This window comes from the organism of the source record quoted next, unplaced genomic scaffold (assembly GCF_019419815.1).
Source record: "Pyrus x bretschneideri cultivar Hongxiangsu unplaced genomic scaffold, Pyrus_bretschneideri_v1 Contig4, whole genome shotgun sequence".
In the NCBI taxonomy this organism is placed as follows: Eukaryota; Viridiplantae; Streptophyta; class Magnoliopsida; order Rosales; family Rosaceae; genus Pyrus; species Pyrus x bretschneideri.
Genome location: NW_025999723.1, coordinates 11,228,896 through 11,250,917, shown reverse-complemented (window position 1 = coordinate 11,250,917; position 22,022 = coordinate 11,228,896). Strand labels below are relative to the sequence as shown.

Here is a 22,022-nt window from a genome sequence, read left to right as displayed (position 1 = left end):
TCTCTAAGCATTTGTATGTGATCTGCAAAGCAAGAACATCAAATTACTATGCCGCCACCACCGACAATCGTTAGCGTACCAAACCACTCTGAAAATTTTCTCGAAAATTTGTGAAGATGCCCTTGAGAATAGACTCGAGAATCTAAGGGTATATTCAGTTTAACTAAGAACATCAAATTACTATGTTTCTTGTTTCCCTTTGTCCTTGCTTGCAATCTAAGTTATCATCTTAAGATACTTTCCTAGTCTAATATTGGTCAATTCCCCTTTTCTATTTGTAATTACGATCTTAATTATGTTTCCCGTTCAATTATAATCTTCCTGTTTCGTTGATTTCTGTTTACTATTTAAAGGGTGTATTGGTTAAAGCTTTCAGTTATATTCTCAACGATTTCAACACTCCGAGAAACAAAGAAACTTTCTTGCGTTCTCTCTCCCTCTCCCCTTCACGCAATCAAAGAAAGATGAGTAAGAAGCAACAAGTCATGGAGATCCCTCCACGTTGTGTCCTCCTAGCCAATATCTGTTCTACAGGCTGTATCAAGCAGATAAACAAATTATTTGAGAAAATCGACCGCAAGCATGCTACCCGTACCACCATTGATCCACAACTAGATAAAGGAAACGCAGTTGTGATCGTGACGGGCAACATCGATACGGCCATACTCTTCAAGAAGCTTAAAACGATTAACAAAATTCCAAAGCTTATAGAAGCAGTTCACGAGGACAAAGATTGGAGTTCAAACTCTACCGACGTCAAACCACCTAATCCCAGTAACAACAACAATGATAACAAAGACGTAGCGCCTGTGATTGAGAAAAAGCCGAAGAAGAATGAAGGCAGTGAAAAAAAGGAAGAGAAGAATAAAGGCAAAGAAATTGAAGAGAGAAAAAACAAGGTCCAAGAGGAGCAACGGGCACCTGTGGGCACCATGCATAATCATCTGCCGGGTCCGGTGGGTGGTGAGACGACATATGGTTCAGAAGAGGCAAAGATGCATGGTAGATTTGGCTACCCTCCTCCCCGACAACACTACAGTTCTATCTTTGACGAAGAGAACCCTAATGGTTGCAGCATGATGTGAAATTTTTGAAATTTCAATTTATGTTTGGTCTTCAAGGGTGAAACTAGAATTTAATGATGTTTTTTCTTTTGATATTCTAGGAGTTTTGCATTTTTAAATAAATATTTTCGATCTTGCTATTCCCAAGATTTCAAACTTTGTGGTTCCATCCTGAAAGTTATTTGCACATGATTCTTTAGCAAACTTAATTGGGGAAATAACTCTTCTTTCTTTCTAAGTTATAAATTATAACAAAAGAATTCAGCTTACGAAGACACTTCTTTGAGAATCCTAACTGCATATTATAGTACAATAGTACGACTAATTTGGAAAATTACAAAACCAAATGCGAATATTCGGTAGACTATCTCGAATACCACCTTAAGAGTGATTCAAATCGTACCTCAAAGTTGTTTTATATTTATATTTCTACTCTAGCATAATTGTACCTCGAACTTGTATTCATGTTGAGTTTGTAATTGTGATGTTATGGTATTTTTTAGCATGTCTGACCTTATTACATTTGGCATGCCTATTCTATGTACGTTCTTCATCATTCTTACTAAAAATTTTACTTCCAAAAAATTGACTCCAATAATGCCGTATCAATTTCAAAGCTTAGGAATCGCATAGAAAAAACGACAAAATAAATTAGATTAGTTCTCAGTTTATGTGTCATCCTTGCGGATGGGCCATTCTAATCTTCGCTGTATTGATATAATATTATCGAATGTTCTAATCTACGACGTTGGACTTGTGTATTTTCTTAGTCAGTTAAGCAGAGTTTGGTTCATTCTTTTTATTGTCAAGCCGAGCCCAACTCTCTCACATTGACTCACTCACTCGCGTTCTTTAGTACATCTGACCTAATAAAAAAATCAAAACGTTAAAAAAAAAAAAAAAAAAAAAAAAGCCACACACACACACACACGCACAAAAACATCTTCATCTCACAAAGTTTGAGCTTTCAAAAAACTACTTAAATCTTAATTAGCCCAAGACTCACAACTGAAGCGTTATGATGTATCTCTCTTATCACGCAACTCAATCACTTGATAAGAGTGACATACTCGTTATTCTACAAGATCGGTAATATGACAGATTTTCTCCTCTTACAAGGCTATACAATGGTCAATGGAACTGTACTCCAAGCAGACGGTGGTTTCGGCTTGAGAACGGTAGAAATTATGGAAGAGAGTAATCTAGTAATACAGCTACAAAATTGGTGACCTAGATTTCCAACATTTCCAGGCAGACCAAGCAAAAACGAAACACCCACAAAAATAATACATTATAGTTTTACAAACCAATTCACTCCAGACACAAAATGTAATCCATACTGTACAATGCTCCCTCCAAATGTACTTTCTGGCACCCGCACTTCAACTGCAGCAGTCTATTTCAATCCTGTGTAATCGGATGAAGATATGCGAATATTAAAGGCAGCTTTTAGTTCATTTGAATAGAAAGTAAAAGACAGAGATGTGGCGAATAAATGACAGACTCAAAAAATAATCCGAAAGATCACACGTGACATTATTCTCAAATCATCAGATGAGTTTACTCACTAGACCAGTTAGTTGTAGCTTACCTGATTTGTTCATGCTGCCAATTTCAGGTCGACTGTTCCTGATGCATTGCCCTCTCCTGTAAGAACTTGGTCTCGATCCTGGAAAAGAAAATCATTCGCTGGTTAAATTAAAAAGCAAATGAGGTAGGGGTAAAGTTAGTAAATCCTGAAAATTACCTCCATTCCCCATTTGATGTAATCTGGGGACTCACAGGCCTTATATTCATCAACCAAACTCTCAAGTATTTCTCTTGATTCGTCAAACTCCGAAAGATCATTGTCCTGTCCACGTTTCATGTCATGGTTATGAGACCCACATATTACAGACATTCCATAAAGTTGGAACTCCATAAAAGGTTTTTCATCTATCACCATTGATGCCAACGAACAAAAAGGAAAGAATGAAAGAAAAAGCACGCTTCTTCACAAATTAGCTGACTACATGGAGTATGCATATGACAATATTGCTGAAGCAGGTCAATATGCAAACCACATCTGGAAGTAAAACTGACGGTTGTAGGGCTGGCAACTTACAGCAAACATTGGAAACTTCCGATAGTTGTCAAGAAAGGCTTGCTTCTTCCGTAACAAAGAGTACTGGCTCAGACACTTACTGAAGAGGTGGCGAATACTAGTATGGCTTGCCAGCATAAGACCACTGACCTAAAAAGAAGAAACATAAACAGATCCATTATAAAAAATAGGTCATTACTTTTAATAAAAACATATGAGTCCAAATCCAAAATTGTCGATCAGATAATATAAAAATGGGACAATAGAGAGAAGCTATGATAAGAATTAGATCCCCACCCTATGAGCAGTCTGCACATATGGAGATTTTCTAGACAAAGCAACCTACACAGAAAAGAAGGAAGTGAAAGATTAGATATCCAGACAGTTTTAAAGTAACTAGATTCATCTCATTTAATTTATTTTACTTCATAGAAACACCTGAATGCTTGCGGGGCCCCATTCAATAAAGTTAACAAGCTTTCTTTCACGTATCCTCTGCAAGCTTTCATGAACCTGATTGCAGAGAAATAGGCGCAAATAAACCACTTTAAAAGCAGAAGAAAATATTAGAGGAGGAACCGAGGTGCTTAACATCCAATGGTCAGAAAGAATTCATTTCCAAAAAACTTCAAGACAATACTAAAAGTTAAGAAAATAGGGCCAAGACTAGCAGTTATATAGGATAATCATTTTACATCAATTCCATTCAACTTTCTGAATGTAAAATATGATTATTGAATAAGTATTGCTTATTTTCATCAATATAAAACTGTAAGATTGCCTTGCACATCGCACTATTAATATGGTTATCAAACAACCTGAGTAGGTTCCATTTCTCCTTGGATGATGTTTAAAATTGAAATGTATTTTGCTTGACTAGCTTCTTTTGTTCGAGCATACGAGGAAACCATGATGTTTTTCGTCTGCAAAGAAAGACCAACGTCAGAGAATTGCTGATTCTGCTTTTTTAAAATAAAAAAAAGGTCAGACTTTAACCTGCAGAAGTCTTCTCATAACATCAAGTACAGTGGTTTTGCGAATCACATTAGCCTGCCAAGAGGAGATATACATGCATTAGAAAGCTAAATTGCTAGTTTAGAAGCATAAAACAAACTAAAAATAAAGATTTAAAGTTTGTGACATGAGATGCCAGATCATCTCCCACATTTCTCTCTATCAATTCCCCCTCTATTTAGACACTTGCTCAAGCATGTGCCCTCACACACACAAGTGCTAGGATGAATCCATAAATACAAACAGAGACATATATATATTTATAAACTAGTTGCGTCATCGATTACCTGGCACTCAACTGTGAGCGGTGTATATCCTGTCATTAGAAAATGACATCTTGGTGTTGGAATTAAAGACGCAAGCAGACCAACCAAGTCATTGTTCATGTACCCTGGATACCTCAGAGTAGTTGTACTGGCAGACATTACAGTAGAAACCAAAGAATTTGTTTGGGCAAAGGTGGGATTTGTTAGATGAAGGCGCTCAACAGCAATTCTGTTCAATGCAGTGTTGTCAAGGACCACAACACAGTCTGCATTAAGCGTCAGTCGCTTAAGCGTCAAAAGTGAGTTATACGGCTGGACCACGACATCACTTGTTTCCATCTGGTTAGGAAAGACACTGTATGTCTGCACCAGTTTTTTGCTGTATCTATCATTCAATGTCTCCAACAGATAGGAACCCATACCTGCATCGTATATTTTGAGTGGATTAAAGAATTTTCCCAAGCAATAAAGCACTTAAGCAGTCGTGAACAAGAAAGTGTAGCGTTATACTGCGAAGCATGGCACAGTCATTGAAGCAAGATTTTGCCCCAATGGACTTGGACATACTGAGGGTAGCAACTAATTAGATTAATGATTCATCACATTCCTACTAAGTGAAGGTGGTGTTACGTAGCCCCTAGCCTAAATTTTATGACGTTTGAAATAGGCAGGACAATCAAATGTTAAAATTAATACAAATGACCCAGGATTGTTCTAAGTAGGAAGTAATTTGGGAAAACATGTTAAATAAACCATGAAAGGAAAATAAAAACGTTGGGTACGGTTTTAAAAAATGCAAAGAAACCTGAGCCTGTTCCTCCAGCAATTGAATGGCACAGAACAAATCCTTCAAGACTATCACTCCCATCTGCTTCTCTATCAATCATGTCCATTATAGCCTCTTCAACACCCTTTCCCTGATCAGCATTTACAACTATTTCAGTGCATTTATATGGAAGTGAAGCATAAAGTTTTATTACTACAAAATTACTATTAGAGATACTCGAAAGTAACTGCAGAGATTGTAAGTAAACACCTGAGTCTGACTGCAGACAAACCTGATCATATCCACTGGCCCAATTATTTCCTGCACCGCCACCATGTTCTGAAACAAAGATGTTTTCATGATTGTATAAATTCCTGTATTCACTGTTTTGAATCCCATTAATCACTCTGGGCTCCAGATCAATCAACAAAGCTCGTGGAATGTACTGCTGATCATCAGCTTGGTAGAAAAACACATCCTTCCGGTCACCTCCCTGCGGCATTTCAATTTCAAAATATAATTACAGATATCAATGTCAAAGGCAGGACCGAAGGGTATCTTCTGACCAGCAGTTGATAAAGTTTCTACAGTGCCTACTGCCTAATGACCCTTACCATCACAATTCACATAGCCAATGCATAATTCCTCATGGCTATCCAAATTGTCATGTCTAATAGTCCAAAATTAACGTCCATCAATTTCCCATCGTTTCTTAATCAACATTTAGGTGGTAAAAAGGCATGTGTGGGAGGTAAAAATGGGTGTGTGTATAGCAACCCCCAATATTTATCGTAGTGATCGAAATCAATACGACTTAGTCAGGACATGTACCCTTACCATATAATCTCAATTAGACTCAAATTCTCATAGTAATTCTTCATCTGGAAACAAATTTACTCCCTAATTGAGCTTCAATGTCATAAACAATTAGAAATTTGATTTTTTTTTCCACCAATATTTTCTTAGCAATTCCTGGAGAGCTTGCACACATTCAAAACCATAGAATATAGGCGAAATTAAATTCATTAATTTCATCACTGATAACGGACCAAAATCACACTTATACTGAAATTTGGCTTCGTTTCCTCAACTTCAAAATTCCATTTCTTTCTTTCCAAGACCAGCATTTTCTCGGAAAGCAAACATGTAGGAAAGACGCAGAGAGGAAAAGAGAGTAAGAGAGTGGGAGTGGGAGTGGGACCTGAGTGGCAAAGTCCTCGAGAATGCCTTCCTTGCTGATGCCGTGCTCGAGGCAGAGCTGCTTCCAGAACTCCATTCCGATCTGGTTACCGCATTGTCCCACCTGCAACGTGATGATCTCTCGCGGCATTTTCCCTCACTTTCTCGGGAAGACTAGGGTTTCTCAGGAGAGTGTTATCAACTGTTCGCTACTTCACGGTCGCGCCTTTCGTTGGCAATTCATTTTCAATTTAATTTTGTTCCAGTGGCCATTTTTTTGGTCAACTGAAATTCCTAAAATAACCTGTTTTTATTTTCTTTAAATTTTTTTTTCGTAGGAGTACATTGAATTTTTAAAATAATGCTGATATCCCCACTCCTTTATCTTATTTTCCCACTTATATTTTAATAAAAATTTTATTTACAAGTTTACCTCTTAACAAAATGACGAATAAGGACAAGAAGTTGTTCAAAGTGCAATATTTGATTTTTACTGTTCTTACTTTGCTCTCTCAGCTCCGTTTCATCCTCTTTCCCTCACAATATTATCCTCTTTCCCTCACAATATTATCCTCCTTTTTTTTCCCCATCTGATTTTTTTTTTCTTTCTAATTGTTTTCCCCATCTGGGTTGTTTTGTGAAAGCCAAATGAAGTTACTTATGTTAGTGTGCTTTCTTCCTGTGCTAATTTGGATGGGTTGGGATCTATTTATTGGAGAAAGCAAATCCATAGGCATGTTATTTGGAATGAGATTGAATTGAATGCACTTTTTGGGACTGAGTTGGTGGATCTTTACAGGAAGACTGGTTGTTTGGATAGCGCTGGATACGTGTTCCAGCAAATGGTAGTTAAAAAAATGTGTACTTGGAATGCAATGATTTCTGCACTTTCTTTGAGAATGAGGCTTTGGACTTGTTTGAAAAAATGAAGATCGAGAGGTTGCCGTCGAATTGCATTGTGTTGTAAGGGGTTGGGTGGTAGTTGGGTTGAGTGCTTTTTTTAGTTTATTTCTTTCAATTTCTGTAAAATAGTAGAATATGTAAAGGACATTTTAGGAATATAGGTGGGTGGAGAAAGAGTGTTTTAATTTTTTTAACTTTTTTGAGGGCTGGTAATATAAGGTGGGGTGGGCAAATAGGGTTATGGGATGGGTCTAGTAGCTTTTTTTTAAAATGACTGAAGGCGATTTTGATAAAAGTGTTTTTGGGTTTGAAAAACACTTGAAATGCATTTTGGAGAAACACTAGTTACAGAGCTCGTTTAGAAGTTCTTTTAAAATGGCCAAAAACATTTTTTGTGAAAATATTTTTGGAATTAATCCCTAATAAAATGCAAGTAAATCTTGAAAAGTACAAATACAGTGAATCTTGCAAGAAGCACTTTAAGTGCTTTTAGAATCCAAAAACATTTTTGCTAAAAACACTTTCAGTCATTTTAAAAAGACTTCCAAACATATGCTTCTTGCAAAAAGTACTTCAAGTGTTTTTTCCAATATTCACTTGCATTTTTACTAAATATTGATTCCACAAGCACTTTCAAAAACGTTTTGAGTCATTTTAAAAGTATTTTCAAATACACTCATAGTACCAACTTTGTTATTTACACGTGAATATGAATATTAATAGAATAAAGCCAAGTGGTGCTAAAAGATTTCCATTACTCAAAATCATATTACTTAGTGCTATGATCTAGTGATATTAATTTTTTTTTTTTTCACTTATAAGTGAGAGGTCTGAAATTCAACTTTAGTGAATGATGAGTTTCGATAACAATAGGAAAATAATCAAAATCGATTGAGCTATGGCATGCCCTACCTTTATTGAAGAAATAGTGCAAATGATAGTACAAATAGTTGTTAAGTATAGGATTACTCCTGTAATATTGTTTCTGATGGTCCTTTCAAATCCGCCTCTGAACAAGAGCGACAACTAGGCTTTACTCTTCAATAATTCAAAGCAACAAAATTGGTTAGGCTTATAGTTAGAAGTAACAACATTTATTTTATTTTAGGGTTAAGAACAAAAGCCACTTGGTACTATAATTTAGTGATATTTCACCTTACTTGTAAATGAGAGGCCTTAGGTTTGATTTTTGCCAAAGGGAAATTTGAACCAAATTATTATGGCTAGCCCATTTTGAGGCTCAACCCACTCCTCCACCCTTTAGTATAAGTGTGACAACCCGTCCCGAATTATAATATATTTTGTCCTTAATAGCGTGGAAATGACTTTTATGCCCTTGAACGTTGAGTGTGTTGTAAGAAAGAGCTTAGGATTTGGACCAATTCATTTTTCTTCCTAAGTAGTTGGACCCAATTAGAACTTAAGATTTTTTTTGTTTATTTTGTTTGGTTGGCCAACCCTGGACCACACACACCCATTGACCTCTCTCTCTCTCTCTCCCTCTCGAATTTTCTTCCATCACTCTCTCAAACCACTTCATCACTCATAGATCGAGGTTGTGGATCTTATCTCGTGCTTCTTTCAAGCTCAGGAGTCGAACTATAGCTTTGGTTAGACATGAGGACTTTGGAAACTTGAGAACCAAGGAGCTCCGACGAGGTGCGCTATTACTCCGTCATGATCGCGGATGTTTCGTTGAGTTTTAGGGTCCTAGGGAGTCTTAAAACTTCTTCGCGAAGCTCCTAGAAGAATTTTGGACGTCGGGACCCTCGAATTTGTCGAGTTGCAGGGCTGGCTGGACTATCAAGATTTTTCCGGCTAAATTTCGTTAGTTTTAGGACCTAAAAGTGGTAAGGATATGTTCTTTTTGTCCTGAGCTTCACATTGGTACCAATTTATGAATTTTGGTTGAGAATTGAGTAAGTTATTGAAGTTTGAAGTTTTTCCAGAAATCGGCAAGTGTAGCGGCTACTAGCGCTGGAATCTGATGAACCATCGGAGACGAAGGAGAATATTCCGTCAACTTTGACGGAATATGCTAAAGGTGTAAGGTAACACCGTTAGTTTTTAGACGGAATATGCTGTTATTTAACGGAATATTCCTTAACTTAGGGCGCGTGGGAACTTAGAAATTTTTTCTAAAAATATGGGGATGTTCGTAGGGTTGAGTAGGCCACGATGGTATATTCAAATGCCCCAATTGAGCAATGTATAGGAAGTTATTACCTAGTTTTGTATATGTGCTTAAAAATAATGTTAAAATAGTTGTTTCGCATATAGGTAAGACTTTTCCAGAGGACGAGCGCAGTCAAGCAAGACTCGGGGGCTACGACCCTTCCACATATCGGTGAGTGGGCTTTTGGTTTTCAGTACATGTATGTATGTATGTATGTATGTATGTATGTATGTATGTATGTATGTATGTATGTATGTATGTATGCTTGGTAATTTTCCTAGAAAATGTGTTTAAATGGACTTGTGTTTTAAAATGCCATGCCAAATGTTTTATATTTAGAATATGCATTTAGTAGTTGCACATATTTATGTTTGACGCTGCAGACGCTCTGGTAAGTTCCAGGTGAGTTTATAGATTGTGGATGTGAGTTGCATGATTATGCTGAGATGTATCTATAGCTCATAACCTACACCCCGGTGTTAGTGCTCCTGTCCGTGGTCAGGGCACAGTCATTCATGTGATGTTCACCCCCCCACCATATGCTTACCTTGGATCCAAGTTAGGTGCACAGTCCTGTTGTACAGACCACTATAGGTGGTTCTGACTCGTAGGTGACCCGCAATCATTTGTACAGTCTTCACGTGATCGTAGCACTTGAACGTATTTATTTACACCCAATCATGTCCTACAGACCACTTTAGGAGGTTTCAACTCGTGTGCAGGCATACTTGTTAAGCTACTGGTTGAGCCGTACAAGTCACATTAGGTGACTCTAACTGGATGGATGAGCTATAGATTCAGCCATACAGGAAATGTTAGGTGACTTCGGCTGATATGTTACTTGTCGTTGACTTACTTCACGTGGTTTACCTAATTCGTTATGCTGAGATTTTTGGCATGGTATACCTGTGGATTTTGCTATTTTGAACATGGTTGTGATATAGATATGTATTCTAATTTCTGGGAAATTATATAGGTTTTACAGCAAAGGGTTACTACATTTGATAATTGAAATGGTTTTGAAAAGCTTTGTTTTTGCCCACACACATTTTCTGTTTTGCGCCCCTCCAGGTTTTAGGTAGGAATGCTTGTTGGTGGCTTAGGAGGAATTGACGACGGTTCTGAAAGATTATCACTAATGTAGGACCACCTCTGGTATTGTATAATTAGTACTTGTCCTGCTGGACTGCACTTAGGCTACCTATGCTTTGATTATGGTGTATCACACTTAAATATCGAGTTTAGCACTTGATGCGAAAATAGTTAAGCACACAAATTAACCCTCTTGTTGTCAAATTGTAATAAGGATGCAAGTAGGGATCGTTCTGGACCGGGGATTAGGAGGGCTTGCTAAAACCTCTAAACTGACTCAAAAACATAAAAACAAAGTTGAAAACGTTCACAAAGACTCAAAGGACTCAAAACAAGTTCAAAAGACTCAAAACTGCCTAAAAACACTAACTAGGCAGTTTATGACTCTAAACACAATTTTGGACGAATTTAAAATTATAGGTTGATTCAAAACACTTTAAAACACAAACTAAACAGATTCTAAACACTATAAAACAAGAAAGTAAAGGGGGGTTTTGATTTGACGAAAATTGAAATAACAAAACAAGTTATAAAACTAGGCAGATTGTAAAACGAATTTTTGGAAACAAGATGATGGATGGATTAGTTAGAGGTCCATTCTCCACACATGACACATTTGTATATGAATCGATTTTCCAATTGCTTTTCATTAACTATGATGCTCAACACCCCAAGTTAACCGTGATGCACTAATTAACCCTCAGATTTTCCTTATGTCATTGAATTGGATGATGCATGCGACAATTCAAATTATTCTCCAACGGTCCTCAATATGAATGCATAAAAGAGATACAGTGAGAGATCATTATGCTCTATGAAAATCATAAGTGTTGACGAGGCAATTGTAACTATGAATGCATGATACTCTTGCCAAGAATTCAATTAACGCGGTTGTGACTAGCAACCTTCATTACTCATGTTTATAAACTTGTGACGATTAGGTGAAACTCGTTTATAAACTAGCATCGAGTTCATGCATGAAAACTAGGTATGCATCCTTAATCAACATACAAGAACAAGTTTTGAATAAAACAGATAATTGAATTGCAATCACAACTTAACAAATCACAATTGGAAGAAATCAATTCATATCTCAAACATGTTCATGGCTTCAAACTTTCCCCTAACTAATTAGGGGTTTAGCCACTCATGATTACAGCAAACTCAGAAAGTAATAACAAAGTAAACATTGAAAACAAGAACGAAGTACACCTAAGAACGCTCCAATCTGCAAGCATGAAACGTTCAAGGCCTCCTTCCTCTCCTAATTGCTGCGGCACAAGGGTCTAAGGATGTGTATGGATGAGTGGTGGTGCGGCAAGGGGTGTGGAAGGTTAGAAATTGTCAAGGGTTTAGAAGGAAGCTGCGGCAAGGTATAGAATTGTGTCCAAGGGATGTCGAATAGTGAATCCCCTCATAATCTGACCCTCAAACCCTTTATTAAGGCACGGCAAGGCTTGCATAGGAAATAAGTAAGTGTTTAATTCCCCAAATCAATTCTAAGAATCAGGAATTAAGTTAAATCCCTTTAGAATAGGTAATTGAAATTAGGAATTAAGGAAAAGGGCTAAGTCTTGCGGCAAAGGGAGGAAAAGAAGGGGAAAGTGCAATTAAACTTGCAGATTTTGAGTGAAAGGGAATGTACAGGTGTGGCTAAGACTTTTAAGAAAGGGATTGTGACATAATCTTGCAGATTTTGGGAGAGAAAAGGAATTAAACTCACGGCAAGAAAGGGAAAAAGAAATCAGGAATGTGCCTTTGACCAAGAATTAAAGGAAACAAGATTTGTGACTGATTTTGGGAAGAATGGGAAAGAATCTCACGGCAAGGAAAAGGGAAAGGATTTTAAGGCCAGAAATTTGGAGAGAAAAGGAAGGTAAGGTGCGGCACAATTTAGGACATGTCTAGGGCTTCTAGAACATGTGATTTAGGCAACCAACATTATTTGGAAACTTAAAAAATGGACACCTTCATAAATGGAAACCTGCACAATTGGAAACCTTCAAAAATAGAAACTCCCAATAATGGAAACTGGTTTCCAATTCTTGATTCCTCCTTCTTTTTTCGATTCTAGGCTCACTTGGTCTTCAATTTCGTCCAACACTTTGGCTCCAAGCATAAGCTATCCATCTTTAGCCCAAAAGTGCTCCAAAAGGCTCCAAAATGCACTTCTTTGCTCCTTTAGCCCTTAGAACCTGAAAACATACGAAAATGGCTTAAAAGACTTAAAGAACTAAGAAATAACAACGTAAATGCACAAGAACAAGCCAACTAAGTCGCCTAAATATGCTCTTATCAGCACTTATATTTGCTTAGTGTAAATTAGTTAGCTTGGTTCTTAGTTACTCGCATTTCTTTTTATCAATATCATTTCCGTACTGCGCACATGGCTACCTCACCCTCACGTGACGAGCAACACGCCTTGATTTTGGTCGGGGGTGTCAATAAGATAATATTGTATGTACTAAAAAAAGGTACGGAAAACTACCAAACCTTTTTGGGGGGATTCCAAATCAGTCTCAACCTTTTAGAGTATTCCAAATAACTATCTAACATTTTAAAAACTAGATATCTGTTTGGTCACTGGGGACTTTACCAACATTAAATGATGATGATACTAGAATTACACGATGAGGTGGACAAATACTAAAATTGGTTGGCTTTTTAGCCAAAATAATCCATGAGGTTGGCATAACTACGCACTTTAGCTCTTAACAATGAAAATCGATAGAAGTAGTCTCTGAGTTTGTCCATCGAAAATCATTTTGGACCTTCCATGAAAAGTCTGTTAATATCCTCGTTAACTAGAAGAGTTCGTTAGACAAAATACCCTTAAAAAAGGGTCACGTGGTTGTTCACGTGACAATTTAACATGGATATTGACAGATTTTTTCATGAAAATACTAAAATGATTTACAGTGGACAAACTCAATGACTACTTCTATCGATTTTCATTTCCAGGGACCAAATTGGCTTTCACTAATTGCTGTCTTAAGATCTAGTCCCTTAAATTGACCAATTTTAGCCAAGTTAAACTGTAAATTTGCTTAGCTAAAATGCACCGATTTGGAAATTCAAAGCTCCATAAATGACTTGAGAGTTAAAACACGCTTTAATATTTGTCCATATCATTGGTAAACGCTAGTGAACCTAACTGATTCCATTTATATAAGTAGTTATTTGTCGTTAAAAAAAAAAAGTTGTTATTTGAAATGTTTTAAAAGGTTAGACCAAGTGGCGAATTTGAACTATATTATTGCTAACCCATTGTGAGGCTAAACCCACCCCTTCCCGTTAGTTGTTGATAATATCGTTTGTTAAAAAAAAAAAAATGTTAGACCAATTTGAAACCAACCCTTATTTTATTTTATTTTATTTAAAAAGGAATTCGGTTAGAACGGTTAACAGACTTCCTAAATTGAGCAAAAGGCGACATCGAAGCTGGCGGGAACACTTGGAAGGACAACTGCGCACAAACAAAACTAGTGTCATCAACCAACACAATGTTGGTTAGTGTTCCCAAAATTCATCACTTTCTAACCAAATCCAATATTTTCCAGGAAAATCCCATTGTTTTCTTACTGCTTTGCTCTGCTCGATTCAAGTTTTCTCTCTGGGGTACTATTTTTAACCCCTTTTTTGAGTGGTTTTAACTATATTCCACGTGCTTTGTACGCTTTTAACTACAAGCCGGATTTGTCTGGAAGAATAATTCAAGTTGGGATGTACCCAGCTTTCAATTCGATTGGTTGCTGAGAAAACCTATATGGGTATGTTTGATTCTGCTGTTTCATCGAGACGATTTGGCAGAAACCCTCATCGTCTTCGACATCCTTATTCGCAGTTTTGTTCTTGAAGATGCCACATTTTTCGGGTTGCTTGCGCTGCAAGAAAATCCATTTGCATGCCAGGGGATTCACATTTTCCTTTTCATTATTGCTTCCCTGGTTAGTCACTCGGAACCTCATTGTCATTGTTTTCGTTCTCTTCTTTCTGTGTTAACAAATTTGGTTTCATTTCAAGATCTTCGCGGTCGAGTCCTGAAATGGAGCAATTCCGAAGGATTGGGGAGGATGTAGGCAGCTTAAAGGCTTTAATGGTGTTCCAAGACAACATCCAAATCAATCAGCGGCAGTGCTTTTTGCTGCTCGATATCTTCAGCTCAGCATATGAATCAATAGCGGAGGAGATGAGACATAATCTTCGGTTTGATGAGAAGCACATGAAATGGAGGGTTCTCGAGCAGCCTCTGAGGGAGCTCCACAGGATATTCAAAGATGCAGAAGCCTACATTCGACAATGCTTGGATACCAAGGATTGGTGGGCTAAGGCCATCACACTCTATCAGAATTCCGATTGCATCGAGTTTCACATCCACAACCTACTTGCCTGCATGCCGATCGTCATCGAAGCAATCGACATTGCTGGAGAAATATCGGGGTTGGATCAGGATGAAATACAGAGGAAGAAAACCATGTTCGCAGACAAGTACAAACAAGACTACAGAGATTGGAAACTTTTCAAGTGGAGATTTGGGAAGCAGTACTTGATTACTCAAGACTTTTGCAATAGGTTTGAATCAGCAGGAAATGAAGATAGATGGACCCTTCTGCATAAAATCAGCGGAAAGAAACTTTCGGGTTCAACAAAGTATGGGAAACGACTCATAGATCTTTTCAAAAGCGCAGACGGATCAGAGTCGCAGAATTTGAAAGGGAAGCTCTTACCTAGTTCAGTTCTGGTGGGATCTAAGGACTACCAGGTGAGGCGGCGCCTTGGGGCTGGAAGTCAGTATAAGGAGATCGTATGGTTGGGTGAAACCTTTGCCTCAAGACATTTCTTTGGGGAAATTGAACCCTTGTTGCCGGAGATTTCTTTGTTGTTATCACTTTCCCACCCAAACATTGTGCTCTTCCCTTGTGGCTTTACGGATGAAGAAAAGAAAGAGTGTTTTCTCATAATGGAACTGATGAGTAGAGACCTCTGCAGCTACATCAAAGAGATCTGTGGCGCCCGAAAACGTCTTCCATTTTCTCTTCCTGTTGCTATTGATCTGATGCTTCAAATTGCAAGAGGAATGGAATATCTCCACTCAAAAAAAATCTACCACGGAGATTTGGATCCTTCTAACATACTTGTTAAACCAAGAGGCATCTCCACAGAAGGTTACTTGCAAGCCAAGGTTTCAGGTTTTGGTTTAGCTTCTGTCAATATCTCCAACCACAAAAACCCTTCAAATCAGAGTGGAAGCCTGTCTTTCATCTGGTATGCGCCGGAAGTTCTGGAAGAGCAAGAACAAGGAAAAAGTACTGAGAAAAAGTACGCAGAAAAGTCCGATGTGTATAGCTTTGGAATGGTTTGCTTTGAACTCCTGACAGGGAAAGTCCCTTTTGAGGATAGTCATCTTCAAGGGGACAAGATGAGCCGAAACATAAGGGCGGGGGAGAGGCCGCTGTTTCCGTTCTATTCTCTGAGATATGTGACCAACCTCACAAAGAAATGCTGGCATAGTGACCCCAATCAACGGCCAAGTTTCTCATCCATTTGTAGGATTCTTCGCTACATTAAACGGTTCCTTGCGATGAATCCTGATTACAACAGCCAGCTAGACCCGCCTGTTCCTATGGTAGATTACTGTGAGATTGAGTCTGGGCTTGTGAGAAAGATTCCTTCTTGGGGGAGTTCTGAACCATCATCAATATCACAAATTCCATTCCAAATGTTCGTTTACAGGATCGCAGAGAGAGAAAGAACGTCTTCAAGCCTGAAGGATACTTCAGAATCCGGAAGTGATGGAGCTTCAATCTGTGGCGATGAAATTGTGGTCCCTGCAGATGATCCGTTCTCAACAACACCTGAAGGGAAGAGTTTATCTTCGCCTGATAGTGTGAAAAAGAAACTTCCATTCTTGAAGAAATCGTCGGATGTGAAATCCAACAGACTACCAGGTTGCCGTAATCATACAACTCATTTATGCCTCATTATATTTTATACACAAATTTAAACTGTAAAACTTGTTGGAGTAGTGCAATTTTCAGACATTGTTTTAATAAGATGCTGTGTCAATCAGAAAACAGAATTAATTCTTTTACGCTACTGTGCACTGATGCAATCATTCTTTCGGTTACACAGGAACACCAAGAGGACGTTCCAGACCTCCACAGATGACCCCTTGCCGCAGTGTTAGTCTGAGATTGGGTTCAGAAAGCCAGCTGATGGCAATGAGTCCAAGAATACGGAGAACTAAATCCGGACATGTCTCAGATTCTGAGCTCTCCTAGAGTCATACATTGTATCAACATATTATCTAATCTTCCATCTAACTTTCAGTCTGTGGATTGCTCAGACGAACATCAGAGAAGCACGGTTCAAGATAGGAACGGTTTAGCTTGCTCTGAGAAGTAAATTACGTTCAAGAACACAGTTTAAAAAGTTCCAAGGACAAAAATGTCTGTTGACAGACTCAAATGTACCTAAAAAACTCTATGCCAGGAGAGAGACGGAGGACGAAGAAATTGTTTGAAGTCCCAAAAGTGAGGGGCAAGAGTTGCAAGAGCATTGGGATTTCATGTCAGTCAGAAAAAGATATACCATGAATGGGCAGAAACGCGGAGATCCTTTTGCAGTATCTTTACAAACAGTCGGCTACAAACCTTACAAGTTTTAGTCACGTAGAGCTTACCTTTTGTACATAACATATAAAAAAGTGGCAAGACCTTTCGATCATGATAGCTTGAAGGTTTGCACTGTAGAGGAACGATCTATGCAAGGCACTGTCGAGCATAATGCAGGCAAGACTTCAACAGTGATGATCTCTGACGAGATGTTACCAAAAGACAATCGGAAATCATTTCAGCCGGGGGCAGAAGAAGAGTTTGTATATATCTTTGCAAAGCATTCAGAAGTGGCACAACTTTTACCAAGCCATGTAAACAATGAACTAAATTTACAATTTATGTTTTTCTTCTGCATAAATAGTTCCTGCAATGCTTGGATAAATTGTGAAGATTTAGAATTTTTACCATAAGCATCAGGATCAGCGACATGGGTAAACACATACCACGGAGGTTCAGACACATACATTGTACAGTTCCAAGAAGAAATTACAACAAATTAAACCGTAACTTCTCTAAAATCACAGGAAGACTGCACGCCTCACCCGCATAGATGTACAGTTCTAATGAGAAATCGCAGTAAATCCCATAAGTGTCTATTAAAATTTAGAGTTCCAAACATTTAGACTGATATCTGTACAATTAATAATTTCTTGATTAGGTTCATTAGGTTCTATATAACTTGAGAAATTCTTGATAACGCCTCCAGGGAATGCTCCGGGAGTAAATCAGAGGAACCTTTTAGTTAATATACAATGATCTTCACTCACTCACTCACAACCTCCAGTTTTGGAGGCAGACCAGCTCAAACATCGCCGTTGCACCATGTCTGTTTTCCCTTCTGCTCTGGCATTAACGAAAAATACAAAAATGTCGGTATCAGCAAGTAGATCATATTCTTCATGAAGTTCACTTTTCGCCATCAGCCAGTTAATTGATATCTTTTAGGGTTCTTTAAAAAAGATCCTTGAAACTCTTATTTTCCAAGCAAAAACCCACATAATATTAAACTTCCAAATAAAACTCAAATTTCAAATAGAGTACCATGTAGACAAATATGTAACCAATTATTATCACATATTTACAACTTATGCCACAAAACTCTAGTTATGTCAATAAACATTAATACCCATATGGAAATTTTACCTTTCTTGTATGATAAATATTAGGAATATATATATATATATATATATAAATTTAGCCTTGTTCATAAACAATTTATGGGCACATTTTTCGTTTGGAAAGAAAAATCCTTTGTACAATCAGTTATTTTGCATCAAATAATAATATTGTTTTATAAAACAACAAAAAACCAATTAATATTCTTTTATGTTGTAGGTAAATTATTTTACCTAGATTATTACATACATTAGGCATTTTTTGTTTGTTATTATATATGCTTGTGAAAAATAATTTATCTATATTTATATTTAAAATATAAGTAAATTAATTTTGAATCAAATAGTATTTATTTTGTAGGTAAATTAAAATAGTAGTTCCATTATTTTGGGAAAGTTAAACAGTGCCTAAATAATTTCGTAAAAATTAAACCAAGACAAATTATCTCCATTAAAATATAACAGTACATATTCAACAAAAAATAAATAAATAAATAAAATAAAATAGTAGATACATTATTTTCTTATAAGATTAAACAATAGGTGAATTATATTGTATGTCACATCCCGACCCGAGTGGGACGACTTCCCGGGCCCGCTTCCACTACCGTAGCACGATATTGTCCGCTTTGGGCTTACCATTCCCTCACGGTTTTGTTTTTGGAAACTCACGAGCAACTTCCCAGAGGGTCACCCATCCTGGGAGTGCTCTAGCCCTCTTCTCGCTTAACTTCGGAGTTCCTACGGAACCCGAAGCCAGTGAGCTCCCAAAAGGCCTCGTGCTAGGTAGGATGGGAATATACATTTAAGGATTAGTCCCCTGAGCGATGTGGGATGTCACAATCCATCCCCCTTAGGGGCCCGACGTCCTCGTCAGCACATTTCCGGCCAGGGATAGGCTCTGATACCAATGTCACATCCCGGTCCGGGTGGGACGACTTCCCGGGCCCGCTTCCACTACCGTAGCATGATATTGTCCGCTTTGGGCTTACCATTCCCTCACGGTTTTGTTTTTGGGAACTCACGAGCAACTTCCCAGAGGGTCACCCATCCTGGGAGTGCTCTAGCCCTCTTCTCGCTTAACTTCGGAGTTCCTACGGAACCCGAAGCCAGTGAGCTCCCAAAAGGCCTCGTGCTAGGTAGGATGGGAATATACATTTAAGGATCAGTCCCCTGGGCGATGTGGGATGTCACATTGTAGGTACATTATGTTTGTAATATAAAAAAAGAAATTGAAATTCATAAACAAAAAGTAGTAGATATATTAATTTTTAATCAAATTTCCTTTATTTGTTGGTGAATTATTTTCATGCATTATTATATATATTGAGCATATTTTACTACTAATATATATGTGTGCAAAAATTTACCTATATTTGTCACATCCCGGCCCGGGGCAGATCACTTACCAGGCCCGCTCCACCACAGTAGCACGATATTGTCTGCTTTGGGCTTACCATTCCCTCACGGTTTTGTTTTTGGGAACTCACGAGCAACTTCCCAGTGGGTCACCCATCATGGGATTGCTCAAGCCTCTTTCTCGCTTAACTTCGGAGTTCCTACGGAACCCGAAGCCAGTGAGCTCCCAAAAGGCCTCGTGCTAGGTAGGGATAGGAATATACATTTAAGGATCACTCCCCTGTGCGATGTGGGTTGTCACAATCCACCCCCCTTTGGGGCCCGACGTCCTCGTCGGCACACCACGACTAGGGTTAGGCTCTGGTACCAAACTGACACATCCCGGCTCGGGGCGGATCACTTCCCGAGCCCGCTCCACCACCGTAGCACGATAGTGTCTGCTTTGGGCTTACCATTCCCTCACGGTTTTGGTTTTGGGAACTCACGAGCAACTTCTCAGTGGGTCACCCATCATGGGATTGCTCAAGCCTCTTTCTCGCTTAACTTCGGAGTTCCTACGGAACCCGAAGCCAGTGAGCTCCCAAAAGACCTCGCTAGGTAGGGATGAGAATATACATTTAAGGATCACTCCCCTGTGCGATGTGGGATGTCACATTAAAGTAGGAGGAAGAACGAGAAATAACAAAAAGATAAATAAAAAGAAATAAGCAAAGAGATAATTGGGAAGAAATTTGATTTTTATAATAAATCTTATCATTGAACAGATAAGTATTGATAATTAAATAATTAAATATAACAAATTGGACTTATTTTAATAAATTGGACTATTCCTACTATTGGCTTAAAAAATTGGACTTATATCAAGTTTCCCGTATTCCTATTTAGAGAGATTATCCTCTTATATTAGAACTAATTTTAGAAAATAAAATTGGTAATAGCGTTTTTATCTTTCATTATGTTTATAAGGTATTTTAATTGGTACATCTGGGTGTTGCTCTTTGTGTGTGTTTTGTCAGGTATTTTATGTTTATAGTTATCATACAATTATCCTCAGTCTTTTGATATATGGAAAAATATAAAATATTAGTTCAATACATGCAATATTTAGTAAAATTATTTTTGGCCCTCCAATTAATGTATTCTTTGCTCCGACACCAACAAAATTGTAGACCTATATTGACGGTAAACCTTGATTAGATGATGTAATTGTGACTAATTTTACAACTACAATCTGGTGTTTTCAAAGCACCTGACCTCAGACTTGTGAAACCGATTTTCTTCATTGTTTCCGGCCACGCAAACGCACAGGTGACAGGTCCCCTCTCCTATTCAATCTCTGTTTAATTTGAATAGAATATAGTTCCAACTATCTCGTCGAAAATGTCAATGTTCAAATTTGGTTTGTTTCTTTCACGAGCTGAACTTCAACGAGCCAGACCCAATGGAAGCTCGATATGGGAAAGTAAACCCATGAAGTAAAGATTTTGCAGCCCTACCCATTAATCACTCCATCCCGCGAAACATTCCATAATCATGGACAAGTCTACAGATTATACTTACTTTCTGTTTTGATTCCGGTTCGGCTCTTCCATTCAAGAAGTCAGAATTTGAAGATGTTTTTTCTTTTGTTAGGAAGGTTTGCATTAGTAAAATGGTAGAACCTGCCGGTGTTACAGACAACAAGGTTGATCAGGTGCTGGAAGACAGAGACGAGGAACACAATGATCGATCCACGCCATCACAGTTGCCAAACTCGGAGTTTACCGCCGAGCTGAACCTTCTTACCGTGTTCCTTTCATTATTTTCTGTATCTACAGACGAAAGCTTAAATTCTGCAGAGAGACAACACGAAATGAAGAAAGACGTAGCTAAAGCTACCAAGAAATTACAAATCAACAGACGGGAGACAGACGAGGTCAAGCCAGTTCGGAGACAGAATCAAAGGTGTCGAACAAGAATAAGGGATTCCAGGCATGGCCGAAGAGTGTAAAGAATCAGAAAGCAAGATGTAATACAAAAATTTCTAGTTTTCGGTCAGAAAGAAAGCAAACACAGGATATTATCACCGAGTTTCGCCTAATTACATTACTGATGATAATATAATGCAAGATTTTTCATTTTTCGTTTTAGCTATATTCATGTATTGCGTCGTAATAAATCAAACAAGTGGTAATGTCTGAAAAAAGCAAAATAAGCAATAAGCGGACATACCTAGCAAGTTTGATCCAGGAGCTGAAATTACAAACCAAACAGTATGCAAATGCAGTCTTAAAATTCTCATGAACAGAACAAAATTAGACACGTTAAAATACAAAAACAAATCCAGTCCTCTATTAATTTGTCTTAAAAGCACAAAATTAGCAATGCTAAACCATCACCGAAAAAAAA

At 37.9% G+C, this 22,022-nt stretch overlaps 3 protein-coding genes and 1 non-coding gene across 6 annotated transcripts; 2 read left to right on the top strand and 2 right to left on the bottom strand.

Moving 5' to 3' along the window:
• The first annotated feature begins 464 nt into the window (after positions 1-464).
• Positions 465-1,085, top strand: LOC125468814 (heavy metal-associated isoprenylated plant protein 5-like). The gene has a single exon (XM_048565271.1). It carries the CDS (start codon positions 465-467, stop codon positions 1,083-1,085), a length of 621 nt encoding a protein of 206 aa, XP_048421228.1.
• A 624-nt stretch (positions 1,086-1,709) lies between these two features.
• On the bottom strand, positions 1,710-1,811 carry LOC125469014. The gene has a single exon (XR_007251338.1). It is a non-coding gene; the product is annotated as a U6 spliceosomal RNA (small nuclear RNA).
• Positions 1,812-2,116: 305 nt separating this feature from the next.
• LOC103966435 (tubulin gamma-1 chain-like) lies at positions 2,117-6,619 on the bottom strand. 3 transcript variants are annotated; one of them, XM_048565010.1, is made up of 12 exons: positions 6,395-6,619; positions 5,464-5,532; positions 5,233-5,344; positions 4,449-4,849; positions 4,144-4,197; positions 3,966-4,070; positions 3,586-3,660; positions 3,445-3,489; positions 3,169-3,297; positions 2,812-2,916; positions 2,656-2,733; positions 2,117-2,471 (listed from the first exon to the last, which is right to left on the bottom strand). In XM_048565010.1, the coding sequence occupies exons 1-11, from the start codon at positions 6,521-6,523 to the stop codon at positions 2,665-2,667; spliced, it is 1,293 nt and encodes a 430-aa protein (XP_048420967.1). In that variant the 5' UTR covers positions 6,524-6,619; the 3' UTR covers positions 2,117-2,471; positions 2,656-2,664. The 3 variants fall into 3 exon arrangements, with proteins under 3 accessions (XP_048420967.1, XP_048420966.1, XP_048420968.1); XM_048565009.1 differs by having other exon boundaries at positions 5,486-5,686; positions 6,395-6,615; XM_048565011.1 differs by lacking the exon at positions 6,395-6,619 and having other exon boundaries at positions 5,464-5,629.
• A 7,969-nt stretch (positions 6,620-14,588) lies between these two features.
• On the top strand, positions 14,589-16,824 carry LOC103966434 (mitogen-activated protein kinase kinase kinase 7-like). The gene is made up of 2 exons (XM_048565295.1): positions 14,589-16,491; positions 16,676-16,824. The coding sequence occupies exons 1-2, from the start codon at positions 14,589-14,591 to the stop codon at positions 16,822-16,824; spliced, it is 2,052 nt and encodes a 683-aa protein (XP_048421252.1).
• Positions 16,825-22,022: the final 5,198 nt, after the last annotated feature.

Bases quoted from the DNA above. Each gene is read 5' to 3' on its own strand.
- LOC125468814 (XM_048565271.1), top strand. From the start codon at position 465: ATGAGTAAGAAGCAACAAGTCATGGAGATCCCTCCACGTTGTGTCCTC.
- LOC103966435 (XM_048565009.1), bottom strand. From the start codon at position 6,523: ATGCCGCGAGAGATCATCACGTTGCAGGTGGGACAATGCGGTAACCAG. The intron at 4,850-5,232 runs GTTTCTTTGCAT...TATACGATGCAG, and splicing joins TGCTGGAGGAACAGGCTCAG to GTATGGGTTCCTATCTGTTG. The intron at 2,917-3,168 runs GTAAGTTGCCAG...AAACGTGGACAG, and splicing joins GGAAGTTTCCAATGTTTGCT to GACAATGATCTTTCGGAGTT.
- LOC103966434 (XM_048565295.1), top strand. From the start codon at position 14,589: ATGGAGCAATTCCGAAGGATTGGGGAGGATGTAGGCAGCTTAAAGGCT. The intron at 16,492-16,675 runs GTTGCCGTAATC...TCGGTTACACAG, and splicing joins GAAATCCAACAGACTACCAG to GAACACCAAGAGGACGTTCC.